The sequence below is a fragment of the Lepidothrix coronata genome, unplaced genomic scaffold (assembly GCF_001604755.1).
Source record: "Lepidothrix coronata isolate B3197 unplaced genomic scaffold, Lepidothrix_coronata-1.0 Scaffold25, whole genome shotgun sequence".
Classification (NCBI taxonomy): domain Eukaryota; kingdom Metazoa; phylum Chordata; class Aves; order Passeriformes; family Pipridae; genus Lepidothrix; species Lepidothrix coronata.
In genome coordinates, this window is record NW_016690205.1 from 5018885 (window position 1) to 5033332 (window position 14448).

The following is a 14448-nucleotide window of genomic DNA, read 5'->3' on the forward strand; positions in this document are numbered from 1 at the left end:
GTCTTAGAAACCCTCTTTTATTTCTAACTTTTTTCCCCCATTCTGCCCTCATCATTCTTTTAGGCAAATGCATAAGAGGGATGAAAAATCCCCCTGCTTTGATTCCTTTGATAGAGCACAGCTGCACCAAGTGTTTTGTGCTTTCATCTTGAAACTTTATTTTTTGAGATAAATAGTGAGAAGTCACCTCTTCTATCTTCTCATCTCCTCTTCAAAATGCTTTTTTATCTCCACGAGCGCCTCTGGTATCACAGGACACACATGGCAGTGAAAATCATAATATGAAGAAAAATGAGTCTTTTTTTTTCCTTTTTAAAGGAAGAAAAACCAGCTCTCCTGGTTGAAGAGGAGCAGAAGGTGCTGGCCAGTTTTGCACAGTGCACTTCTCCTGGGACACGTGCTCCAAGCGTGGTTTTGCACTGTGACATCTGTCCCAAGGTCACATTCATCTGCTCACTGTTCCCTGAGGGAACAGGAAGGGAGATCCCTCACTTCTGTGCAGTTCTATAGCTGTGTCTTTATGTGGATATTAAATACTAATTAAACCAGGCATGGGGATGCTCCTGGCTGTAAGTCATCACTAATAAACCCCCTTGTTGGGATGTTGTGTCAGGGCAAGGTGATGCCCTGGGTGAGGGGACAGGCATACCTGCCCAAGGTGTGGCTCTGCCCTTTGCTCTTGGCAGGAATCAAAGATCTATAAACAGCCAGAAACAGGATTTTCCTAATGTTTCTACAAATTAATAACTTGTTGATATTAGACTCCTGTGCTGTCACAGAATTATAGAATCGTTTAGGTTGGAAAAGCCCTCTAACCATTCCCCCAGCCCTGCCAAGGCCACCACTAACCCATGTTCCCAAGTGCCACATCCACATGGCTTTTAAATCCATCCAGGGATGGAGAATCCACCACTGTCTTCTGTGGACATTGTCCACAAGTGCTCACACTCCTGCCCATGAACAGGAGCCTCCCCAAGTCCCTGTGGTCACCTGGGCAGCTCCACTGGGACCTGCAGGAGAAGATCCTTAAGAAGACAAAGGACAAAATGAAGCACCAACACCTTAGTGACCATTTCTCATCATCCCAAGAGATATTTCTGCCCCTTGAGATCTCAAAGGGTGAAGCACAAGGCAGCTAAAACCAAAGTGGACCATTGTGTCTTCAAACCAATTTGTTAATTGAACTGCACACACAGTTCAGTTTGAATGGAAATCAGTTGTCCACATTAAATAGTCATTTTCCTTTGCACCCTCTGTTCTGTGGTGTCCTTAAAACAGAATGACATCTTTTGGTGCATTTTCAATGGGTCTTTCCTGCTCTTTCTTCTTAGAATACCTTGCATGGTCATAGAAATATATGATGATGAGAGAAGCAATGTTCAGGAAAAGGACGAGCAGCATGATCCAGTAGGAATATCCATAACTGTGCTGAGATCTGATGTGGCTCTGCAGAGAGGTGGAACATCCACGGGCCAGTTCTTCAGACAGGCCGTGTGTTTCTACGTTCACAGGGAAAAGTATCATGGCCATCAGCACGAGGATTCCTAGAAAATAGAAATACAAATATTAGAGGTGAAACCATAGTGATACTTAAATAGCTGCTTGTAAAGAGTCTACTTAAATTGGTTAAATACCTGCACTAGGACAAAATATTTTTCCATTAGTAAATTATAAGGGCATTTATAGAATTTTTGTCCCACCTAATAATATCTGCCAGGTGTGTTGAAACAGGCAACGATACCATCTTTTAAAATTACTGGATTCTCATTGACTATTCTTAGACAAGGCCATTTAATTTAACTTTTTTTCACTGAATTTAATGCTGATGAGTATAATGTATTCATAGATTGTCTACTTGATATGACCCCAAATCCATGGGGTGGGCAGTATCACAGCTGGATAAACCCTGGTCTGGGTTCAGGGTTGGCCCAGCTTTGCTCAAGAGCTTAAGTTTAGAGACGTCATGTTTTCTCCAAGTCAAATTATTTGATGACTCTGTTAGGAGCCAAAATTCAAGGTCTTCTTATATGTGTATCTATTTCTTACAGCCTTCCAAGTGTTAAATCAGTTCAGTTACTTTGACATTTAGCTAAATAATATTTTTACATCCCTGCTTTCATTGTGCTCTGAACATTGGTGGAAATAGTTCCATTCCTTTCCTCCAGGTACATCATCCTACACAAGTTCAGGCTGAAACAGGTTCATTTTTTTTTCAGGAGGACTTTCAGGCCATCTGGTAAGAGAATTAGGAACCCACAAGATAACCTCCCACATCAAATGATGTGTGATTGTTCATAAAAATACACCCACAGCAAAATAGGCTTCCAGGTCACAGCACTCACAGGGCTGTACAAAGGAACCACAACCCTCAGCCAGCATGGGGGTTTATTTTCTCACCAATATTTATTTTTGTAAGTCCATGGTCCTTTCATTTCAGGTCAGAGCTTGCAGGTTCAGGGTGCTCAGGAAAGGAACAACCTCCTCATGTGACAAGACAATAATCTTCTTGTCTCAACAGTGAGTAATTGTCTGATTTAGGCATTTGTTCCCTTTTCTTACTGCATTTCACAGCTGTTTCTGCATCTATCTTTATGTGATGTGTTAAAAAAGAGGGGAGTTTCATACCCCCACCCATACTCACTGTGATTAAAACTAAATTTATCCATACAATTCCCTTTCCACCAAGGTCTGATTTTGATGATGGTGCTGCTGGGGACACACCTCCCTCCCATCTGCAGACCTGAAGAGCTTTTGAAGGGTAAAATGCTCTTGTTGAAGTACCCTGTAATCAGATGTCTTAAAAGGAAATTATTCAAGTGCAAACCTATTATTGGAGGAACACATAATCCTCTTGAGACAAATTGAGTGTGAGAGCTGGAATCATTGCCAGTGCAAGACCAGGAGGGCAGGAGGGTGTGCTGGGAGCAGCCAACCAGGTGAAGATGGGGTTGTACTTTCAGGGAGCCCTTTGTCAGGGTTCAGGCTCTAATGACTCAGTGTCTCTACCTTTTTTTTTTTTATGCCTAGGGAATGTTAAAACTTACTTTGATCTGTGAAAGTGTTTTTTAGAGAGGGAAATAAAGTTTACCGTGGCTCAGTCCTTCTAACTGCTGCTCCCCATATATACTATTATATAAATATAATTTTACTACTATATGATACGATTTTACTGGTACTTAAAAGGTAGTTTTCAGGTGTCCCAGAAGACACAGGTAAAAACTAAACCTACTGAACAAAATGCTTTTCCAGGTGTTTCCTTTTCCAGATATGTATTTCTTAATCTTGGAATCAAGGTGTTCATCCAAAGGTGGGCAGGAAGTGGGATGGGATGGGATGGGATGGGATGTGTTACTCACCACATATGGAGTTCCAGGTGTAGACTCCAATGGGTCCCAGAAATGTCTGGTAGGGATTGCTGACAGCATTGGTGCAGGTGAATCCAGAGCTCAGAAGGGAAGTCAGTAAACTGAGAACCAGAATCACAATAATGGCAACGTTGGTGCTTCTTGTATTGGTGCTGCTCAGGGAATCTGCAACTGAAACACAGGGGCTCAGCATGGAGAAGGGACAGGAGGAGAGGACACAGCCTCAACTTGTGCCAGGGGATGTTTACATTGGATATTAGGGAAAATTTATTCACTGGAAAGGGTGGTCAGGCACTGGAAAAGGCTGCCAGGACAGTGGTGGAGTCCCCATCCCTGGAAGTGTTCAAAAGACACGTGGATGTGGCACCTGGAGACATGGGTTATTAGTGCTGGGTTAAAGGTTGGGATTAATGTTCTTAGAGGTGTTCTTCAATCTTAATGATTTTATGATAATCAGCCTTCCCCTCATGGTCTGGTGGACTCTGACAAGTCTATGACTTACTGATGTGGCTGTAATTAAAAGCTGATAAACAGAGACTTGATTGATCTGTAGAGATCAGGATGTAAAGGACCACAGCAAGGCACAGCACATGAACCCAAAGCCCACATGGGGTGAAGGTACACAGGGCAGAAAAAAGTGCATGTCTGCTACACCTGCAGGCACAAAAACCTCCCGGGCATTGGCTGGATAGGAAACTTCTCTTCCTTAATACTTCTGTAAAAATTTCCTCTTGACGTGGCCAGACAGAAATTTTATGCTTAACTGGACCAGAAAACCAGGTGTTCCCTCTGCCCACGTCTGGTAAATTCCATAATTATTTAAAACTGTTCCAACTGCAGGTTATTCTCTCTTAGTATGGCATCAGTTTCCCTCCCATGGAATAAATTTGACAAGAGGAACAGCTTCTAAGGGAATAAAACTCTCTCAGGAAGGGCCAGGTGGATTTGCAGGAATAATATAGCTAAGCATGGTCATGCATGGACAGGTGAGGAGGGTTGAGCTCACACCCTGAGTGGATCTGTCTCTGTGTCCTGCAAAAAAAAAAAAAATGGTGGAGGCAGGCCTTGCTCCCTTCTTTTAAAAGAAAGGAGCAACTCCTACTTTGGAGATGTTTTTTGATGCCCTGAGACTCCTGACCCTGCAGCTCATCATCAGATCTGCTGCATCATCCATCCTTTACTGCAGCTTCATTGTGGTGATGTTCCTTTTCCCATTTCCCATTGCTCTTCCACCCCTAAATCCACTGAATTTTAAAATTAATTTCTTGTGTGTGTAGTTTTTGGGACAAGCTGGGGCATCGTGTTCAGGGGTGAAAATCCCTCCCTGCTGCTCCCACCCTGAGCTGAGCAGTTCCTCAACTACTCAGGGTGAGTAACTCTTAAAATACAATTCCTTAGATTTTGCTTGGCTTGGGCTTTTAAATTAAGAGCCCTGCCCACAGGCACTGTTTCTGTAAAGGAGGGAAGATGGGAAAAATAAAAATACAAATCTGGGGTATATTTTTTTATTAATTCAATGTGATGAAGATTTCAGTACAAGCTCGAACACCCCGTGTGCATTTTATCTCTAAGCCTACATTGGCTTAAAATAATAACTACAGCAGCCAGGCTTGTTTAAAATTAAGAATAGGGAGCACATTTGCTGGCCACTGATCCTGCAGCTTGTGTGGAGCTTGTGCCTGATGTCCAGGGAATGACTGGACGTGGCCCTCAGTGCCCTGGGCTGGGTGACAAGGTGGGGATCGGGCACAGGGTGGACTCGATGGGCTGGGAGGGCTTTTCCAGCCTCAGGGATTCTGTGGCTGGGTATATGGAGTGTTGTGGCTCCCACAGGGCTGGGCTTTGTGGTCACATGGTGGCCCTGGGGCTTCTTTTCTCAAGGTCTCCAACCACATCCCAAGGAATCAGATCCTGGCCCCTCTCCTTTTGGCTCCAGATCATTACAGTTCATACACACAGGCCATTGCCCTCTGTAGCTTCTGGAGCTCCAGGAGTGTCTGGCCATATGTTCATGGCACATGTTCAACCCCTCCAGGACTCCCATCAATTTTATTGATTTTTTGCCTCAATCCTTCCAGTCATTCCATCAGTTGCTGATAATAAGAGACACAATATCCTCGAAGTGTAATTGCAGTATAGCCGTGTTGAGATATATTATTTTCCTCTTTTCAATTTAAAGATTGAAAAAGCAACTGCAATTTGCCTGTGGCTGCCTGATTTTGTAACAAATACAATGACAATGTTTTCCAGCTCTATTCAAATGGGTGTTGTGATAGACAGATGTGTAGGAAAATTCCCCTTCTATTCTGCTTTTAACACAAAGCCATTACTGCAAAGTGTTCAGGTAGTGCCTAAATGGGAAAAATCATAGCAGGAAAAAAAGTACTAAAAAACCCATAAAGAGAAATAAACATCATAAAAAGAAGAGCTATTGGGAAGAAATGAAAAGGAGAACTTCTCTTTCATTTTATGTAATAGTGCAGGTAGAAGTTAATGTCTGTTTGAGGCAAGGATGTGTTATGGAAATCAGTTGTAAATGTAAGCAATTTTCCTAGAAGAACAGGAAAGAAGGGCTTCCAGGGGCTATCACTCAATTAAATGGAAGAGAGCTGCTGGGTGTACCTGCACTCAGGCTGAAGCAGCCTGGGCATCACCTCTGATGTATTTCTTGCACAAGATGTAAGTCTGGAGCCAAACCAGCCAGGCTTGTGTAATTTCCCTCTGGCAGCCTCACTTAATTTTATCACTCAGAACATCTCCAGGATTGACTGCCTACACCTATTGCAGCCCCTAATTGATCTTGTTTATCTCTAACAGTGATCAGCAGTTTAGGGGATGCCATTTTATGCTGTTGTAACAGCACAAGGCTAAAGGTTTAAAGAAAATGTTGTTTTCGTGGCAGCAGATTTTTTTTGCCCTAAATAAAGCAGTCTGTGCACACTGAAGGAGCTGATCTGTTTGAGTGGGGTCAATAGTAACCTGCATCTGTATAAAATAACCTCATTCTACAATGGAAACAGAGGGGTTTGCCCTGCCCAGGTCTCTCCTTATTTTTGTGTATCTTTTTTTTTTCCCCATCCTTAATTCTTATATATTTGGATAGAATTTCCCAAACTTCTACTGACCTGAGTCAGCCTTCCAAGCAGTGCTGATCTGGCAGCTTTTGTGAGCTCTCTGATCACTTATGACACATAACGAATTTTTCATTAAAAAAAAAAAAGAACCAAACAACCAAAAAGCCCCAAGCAGAGTTTAGCTGAGCTTCCCAGTTTTCAGGAGATCCCATAGCACACCTGGAAACTGATTTTCAGGCATTTGTCATGTCATTTAAAAGTGAGAAAGTGAATTGATTCTTCTCTGCTCATAGAAAATTTCAAAGGCTTCCTCATGTGTTGTTGGCCTTGCTGGCTGCAAGCAGCTGGACAAATCCTGATGTTCCAGGGCTCTTCTGGGTGTGCCTTTTCCTGGGCCTTGCTCAACTTCTACATGGACACAAGCAGAGCTGTAAACAAGCTCTTACAGGCTGTTACATTCGTAGGTGGTTCCTTGCTAAGGGAAATCATTAAAACAGCTCAAGAAGACTGTAAGGACTTTGGTTATTAAATAACTTTTACATTCTGCCAGACCATTCATCCCCAGAGCCTGGGAAGTGGCTGTTTTGATTTATTGCTCTATTAAGGTTGTTCCTGGCAGTCTGTTAAAGAGACACCCTGACTTGGGCAGGTCATGCACAGCCACGGTGCAGAAACCATGTTTGTCTTTCATCTTTATGCTCAGAAATTTCTTTTAATGCTGTGCTTTTTACAGGAATAAGTTAAATTTTTTGTAAAGGCTGTTGTTGACCTTTTGAATGGCCATTAATAAAAACCAACCTGGGCTATTGCTAGGAAATATTTCATATCCCCAGGCTATCACCTTCGATTTGCTCTTCTATAATTTCCATCCTCCTTTTCTCACACCCAGATATGACAATGCCATTTGAGAAACACACAGGGGGTGCACAGCAGGGCCCCCCAGCAAGGACACAGTTGCTGAGTGATGGATCACACTGTGAGTTAAAAGGATGTTTTTAACTCCTCTTAGAGGTGTCTGAAACACTGGAGTGGAGAAAGCACATCACTTTATTTCTTCATAAAACAGGAAATCAATTTACTTAAGAATCAGCAAAGAAAAGACATTTACTGTCTTAGGAGGACCTGTCTATATGAAGTTAAAATATTATATATGCAATTCTGTGAAATACCTTTCCTATTTCAAGTATGTATGGAATAGGATCATAGAATAGAATGGTTTGGATTGAAAGGGACACTAAAGACCATCTCATTGCACCCCCTGCCATGGGCAGGGACACCTTCCACTAGCCCAGATTGCTCCAAGCCCCGTCCAACCTGGCCTTGGACACTTCCAGGGATGGGGCAGCCACAGCTTCTCTGGGCAACCTGGGCCAGGACTAAGAATTTCTTCCATAAATGACAATATAAAACATGACAATAATGCCTAGTATAGAGCCTAAGAACTAATTTAAAATCAGTTAATCTCCCCTTGGATATGTGCCCAACTGAACTAAGGAGGGATGTGGGCAAAACCATCTTTGGACTGTTCTTAAAGCATCACTTTCCTTCAGCGGCTGTGGGAAAACAACTCCTGAAACTCGCTTGTTTTGTTCATCCCTAAATAACTGATATGTGAGAATTGAGATCACTTCCTCTAAATGTTTATCTGATAAATGATAATCACAAAGCCCTGAATCTGGTGGGGGAAAACCCAACACCACTGAGATGCACGTAAATGGTGCAAGAACCAAAACCCTTCACTGATACAAGTGTTGGGTGAGTCCTTTTCATCGATTTTGATCAAAATTGACCTGTTGGTAACACCCAGGCCCTGGGACTGGGCTGTGTGAGCCACTGTACAGACAAAGAGAAGACACATGCCCTGAATTCCAGCCAACCTGTGTCCTCACCCTGCAATCAGCTCCTGCTGGGAGGACTCCAGGTTTCACAGGGAGCCCAGTTAAAATCAGCAGGAGCCTGCCCATATGTCACAAGGTTTGGGGCTTGAGCCAACTGTCACAGGGTGCTAGAACCATATAGAAACCATTTTTATTAATGCATATTTACTCTTCTAAAAATACTGTGATTATTCTGATATGACTGTAAGTAAATCAGGTTTAAATGCCTCGTGGGTTTGTGTGGGTTTGTGTTTGTTATGTGACAATCTTAATCCATGCTCCATGTTTGGCTGGGAGTGCTGCTGTGTCCAGGTTTTCATGGCAATCTAAATGTTCTCATGACAACATGAATGTTCTCAAGAGAACTGGCTTGTGTAACACAGCTTTGCCACCGTGGGAATTTGGGTGCCTGTTTGTACAGGGACAGTTTCTGTGATAAATTAAGCTGGGAAAGATCTGGGAGATGGGAACCACCTGCAGGCTTAGATCTGCTGTGCTCTGCCTTGGGTGGCTTCTGTGGGACATCTCACAGCAGCCTACCAAAAAAGAAAACATTTCTTGAAGTATCTTAGAATCCCAGACTGGTTTGGGTTGAAAAGGACCTTAAAACCCATCCAGTTCCACCCCCTGTCATGGGCAGGGACACCTTCCACTAGCCCAGGTTGCTCCAAGCCCCATCCAAACTGGCCTTGGACAATTCCAGGGATGGGGCAGCCACAGCTTCTCTGGGCAACCTGTGCCAGTGTTTTACAACTAAAACTGTAAAAAAAAAATATTCCTTTACCAATTTAATTGTAAAAAATTTCTTCCTTTTATCTATTTTAATTCTATATCTCATGTTTTTAAAACTGTTTGACCTACTCTTCCGATTTTTGCTAGGTTTCTTCTGACTGGCTTTTTTCCCCTTTCACGTGTCATCAGCATTATTGCTTTGAACGTGGTGTGACAGCAAGACAGATAAAATGAGTGTAAACCCTTGATCCTTGCAACAGCTTTCAGGCTTATCTACCTTTGGGTGTTGTTTTACATGTTTTGTTCTTTTTCTTTCAGGAGTCTTAAAACCTTTTTCTATAAAATGATGCTAATTTGGTAGCCGGTGGAAAATATTTTAAATCAAACAATAAGTTTAACATAATGAAATTAAAGGAAATCCTGGAAGATGAATTAGGTTTGTAAATCCCTTAATAAAGTGGTAAGTGTTGCTTTTCTGTTCCTCACTGAAAACTTCTGCAAATGAAAGTCAATTTTACATAAAGTTCCCATTTTTTATTTTTCCCTCATTCCAAAGGGAACGAGGTAATTATACAGGTGATTAAAATAAGTTGTTATTGTCAAGAATGCTGCAGAATTTCTGTGCTTTTTGAGGGTCTTATATTATACCAGTTAAATCCCCAAACTGTTCTACAGTTGTTCTTGGTCTCACTTAAAGTATTATAGTTATAGATGAACATAAGAATGAGCTGCGGGTCCTACACCCGACACTGATATGAGCAAGAAGATTTTAGGTTTACATTAGATATTGGGAAGAAATCCTTCCTTGTGAGGGTGGTGAGGCCCTGGCACAGGTTGCCCAGAGAAGCTGTGGCTGCTCCATCCCTGGAAGTGTCCAAGGCCAGGTTGGATGGGGCTTGGATCAACCTGGGCTAGTGGAAGGTGTCCCTGCCCATGGCAGGGGGTGGGACTGGATGGGCTTTAAGGTCCTTTCCAATCAAAACCATTCTGTGACTCTCAGATCCATTTCCAGGTGTAACACCACTCACCTTGGAAGGTCTGTTTTGACACCTGAAGTCCTGCTTCAACAAACTGTTCACAGGTGCCCCTGAAGAGTCCGTAGTCGAGGCTGATGGTGATGCTGGTGTTGGTGCGAGAGAAGAGAACGTCGCTGCTCACCCACTGCTGTGTCGCCAGCACCACACAAATCAGCACGAAGGAGGAAACACAGGTACAAAAAGCAGATGCAAACATGGTTGTTTTCTTCCTGGAAGGCATCTTGGCAGAGATTTTCCCACCAGTTCAGGATATTTTGTTCCCTTTAGTCCAGCTACCATGGGGTTGTTTCCTCCTCCTTGGTGTCCGGGCTCTGTGCTCACAGAGAGTTACCCTGGTAAACTTTAAGTGAACAGCAGTGGTAATAAAAGTGTAAAATAATTGAACTTTGGTCTGGGGAAAAGGTGTTGCCATAGTTACAACACCACCAGCCTGGCAAAGGCTGGTAGGGATCACTGTCAGATTATTTATGATCCTTGACAAACCAGCACTTCCCAGATCATGGCTCTGGGCTCATCCAGAGCCTCGGCGTGTTCCCAGATCACCTCATGCCTTCTGGGAGAGTTCTGAGGTTTTTCTCTTTAAAATCTTGATAAACAGGTTGGAAAGATGTTTTTCTAAATCTGTATCTAATGTGTTTTGGTAAAAAGTCATAAAATGTTCATTCTCTGTTTAAATTCCCATTTTGCTGCGATCAGACCAACTCTCCCTTTTGTGAGACCTCCTAAATTCTTTAAATTTGTGAAAACACTGGGTTAGTCTTGGGTTTTGGTGGGGTAATGACATTCTATCTCCTGTCAATAGATTATTTTCTAAGAAAGAGCCTTTTTCCTCATTAAATTGCACATATTTTGTCACAATAACTCCTTTCCCCCCTTTTTTTTAACCTTCTTTTTGTCAAGGAGGAAACCAACACCTTGAACAGGGATTCATTTCAATGAAGTAGTAGATATGTAAAGGGAGCAATCCTGAAGAAAATCTGTTCTGCACTATAAAGCAATTTCTTCAGCCTAAGTTGAATTAAACAAAAACAAAAGACTAAGAAAATGACATCGAACAGAACCTACGTTGCTTAATTAAAAGACTGAAGCCAAATTTCTAGAATTTGAGGTGAACTCAGCACCAGGGTCCCCATTTTTTTGAGAGGAAACCTGAAATATAAATTAATAATCTATTGTCAGGCTAACAGAGAATCCATTAGATTTTATTTCTATTAGTTATAATGTCCTTATTCCACATCATACTAAACCTGAGCTCCTGGATGATCCAGAGTTTTTTAATTAACCTTTGGGGGGAAACTAAATAAACCTGTGGAATTCTTGTCCTGAAGCTTCACTGGTTTGCACTTTAATGACAGAGAGAGATTTCTGAATTTTTTATGAATTTGAAATGGCAAAGACTTTCTTGGGAGGAGAAAATCCCTGTTGTGAAATGCAGTGTTATTGTACTGTGATTCTTCTGGTTTTATGATTTCTTGACCCAAAACTTTAAAGCACTAATTAGATTTGAAATAAAAGTATTTTATTTCTGCTCTTTATATAATATGGTCTTGTGATTACTTTTTTCAAATTGTATGGGATTTAATAATACTTTTGAGGCAATTGCTTTAAAGAATATGTAAATATAAATTTTAAAGAATATATAAATTTTATTCTAAATAATCTATATTCCTAAATAATCTATAATTTATATTCCTAAAAATCTATATAAACCATATATTTAGGAATTTTATTCCTACACAATCTATATCTATGCAGCAGAAATCAGTCAGGATTTGGTTTAAGCTCTGAGGAGTAAAGGGAGGTTTCTCAACCTGTCTAAAGAAATAAGAAACAAGAGGCCTGCCCCCATTTCTGACCAGTATTCCAGTTAAACGTTAACCATCACAATATGGGAAAACTTCGTTAGGCTGATCCAACTCTAGGGGTTCATTAATCCGACACTTCTATTGGTCCTTTATTTGCATACAAAGAGCATAGTCCAAGAACTTACAGTCCAAGGATACTTTTTAATAAACTGAGGTAAAACCTGTCCCCTATGAAATATATTTCAAAAATATATATATATTTAAGAACTGATATTTATCTTGGTAATAACTTCAAGGGAACTACTTTTCAGCTCCTGCTTGGTGGTTTTCTTTTTCAATTTCAACAAACTGAGTACCCACACCTTTAAAAATACCCAATAACAGAGACTAAGAGCAGTGACGAGGCTGTAGATCCTTTCTGAGCAATCTGACTAAATTATATTTAGTTTTTGGTGACTCAGCTCAAATTGTTATGCCTCAAATCACTGAAACTCTCCTGTGGCTCAGAGAATTGCTCTGTAAATGAGACCATAATTTGCCTTTTTCTTGCCTGTCACCTTGAAGTTATCTGTTCTCTGCTGAAGCTACAATTCCTTGTGTCTTCTTTTTTTCCCCTCATGGTTACCTGAAAAAACATCACATAACTTGGAATGAAAATTGATGTTTGACACCGCAACCTCATCACTCGAGAGAAGGGAGAGACTGGGTTCCTCTGACTCAGAGAAAATATTTCCTGATCACACCTTACAGACTCTGCCCCCACTGAACTGACTCAGCCCTGCACAGGAGTAAGACAGAAAAATCAGATTAATTGGTTATGAATCAGATGGGCAGCACAGGGAGCTGGAATCCTTTGCTATATAAAATTATTCATTGCCCTGTATTTTGAAAGGTAAAATAGGTATTTCCCTTCTGTTTATGTACAAGTCAGTTTGCTTTAAGCAATATAAATATAAGATGAAAGCCTTTAAATGCAAACCTTTCACATCCATCTATTTTTTAATGTGACAGATACATTCTTACATTTAAAAAAAATAAATTACATGGAGGTTTGTGGCTTTGCCCACAGCTCCTGAGGGATCAGAGGGGGAGAAATCCTTCCCTGTGAGGGTGGGGAAGCCCTGGCACAGGTTGCTCAGAGAAGCTGTGGCTGCCCCATCCCTGGAAGTGTCCAAGGCCAGGTTGGAACTGGTCTAGTGGAAGGTGTCCCTTTCTATGGCAGGGGGTGGAACTGGATGATCTGTAAGGTGCCTTCCAACCCAAACCATTCCTGGATTCCAGGATGCTGTCTCCCAAGGGATGCTGACTCTGACAGGCAGGATGTGAGTGCTGGCTCACAGGTAATTGCTCTCAGCAGCAGCCAGGGAAATTCAAGGTGAAGCCACTGCAAATTATCTTCTGTTCTGCTGCAACCACAACATTTGTGACGGTTGCTGGTGGTTTAAATTTTCCATGTTCAGTTTAAATACTTAATTTAAAAACAATTGGCAGGTGGCAGGATGACTTGGCAGTGTGGCTGGGAGGAGGTTTTGCTGATATTTGTTATTTTCCTTGGGCGTGACCCTTGTGGCACAACTTCGTGTACCCACAAAGACTTTACACCCTTTTTATTTTCCATTTTCCATGTCTACTTGCAGAGGAGCTCAGCTGCTTCATCCTTCAGCTGCTCTTGGTCCCCAGAAGAGTTGATGAAGCTCCATGCAAGGCAGAGGATGTGCAGGATCAGACCATGGATTGCATTTATGTATTCCAGGATCAGGTAATGGATTGCATGCTTGTAGTCCAGGATCAGCCCATGGATTGCATGTATGTATTCCAGGATCAGGCCGTGCATTACCAACGTTGCTTTTACCTTTTCTATGGTGGATAAATTATAATTAAACCAAACTATTGAATACTAAGAATGAGATTGATCTTTTCTCTGGTAGTTTGCAGCCAGAATTCTGGGAGCTGCTGGAAACAGGGATTTGTTTATGCTTTTTGGGCTGGGTGAGGGCAATGGGATAAAGCACCATGAATTTTATTGCAGCTGGAGTTGAAAAATTGGAAGCTCAACTGACCTGTAAAATTATTGCAACGACTGTTTGGAAAACTGAGAGGGATGTGATCGTGATTTTTGTGGATCCCTGCCTAGAGCTGCTCTGAGGTGGGTTTGTAAAACTCCATCTTTTGATTTCGTTCTTCTCTTGCTCTGACCTTTTTTTTCCAGCACTTTTGAAAGACAAAGCAAACAGGCTGGAAGTGTTGTTTGGATTTCTTCCCAGAAAATGACTCGAATGTCTCAGCTGAGAACTCCATCACGAGATCTTATTGATCTCTGAGCTCTGATGCTGCAGCATTGGTTGGTGTGGGAGGGACAGCTGGAATATTGTGCTGCCACCTTGGAGCAGGGTCCTTTCACACCTGCAGTCAGCAGGAACAGGCACTGCTGGTTTCTTTATTGACAGAAAAAAGGTGGAAGATCCCAAAGACACCACACTGGGATCAAGGCAAACACAAAAAGCAGAATCCTGTTTGAAAATGGTGCTGCAAGAGCATCTCTCAGTTCACAGCCTGGC

At 41.9% G+C, this 14448-nt stretch overlaps 1 protein-coding gene across 1 annotated transcript; it reads right to left on the bottom strand.

The window, feature by feature from the left end:
• Nucleotides 1-269: 269 nt before the first annotated feature.
• Nucleotides 270-10425, bottom strand: CLRN3 (clarin 3). The gene is made up of 3 exons (XM_017809140.1): nucleotides 10077-10425; nucleotides 3357-3536; nucleotides 270-1544 (listed from the first exon to the last, which is right to left on the bottom strand). Exons 1-3 carry the CDS (start codon nucleotides 10303-10305, stop codon nucleotides 1270-1272), a joined length of 684 nt encoding a protein of 227 aa, XP_017664629.1. The 5' UTR covers nucleotides 10306-10425; the 3' UTR covers nucleotides 270-1269.
• Nucleotides 10426-14448: the final 4023 nt, after the last annotated feature.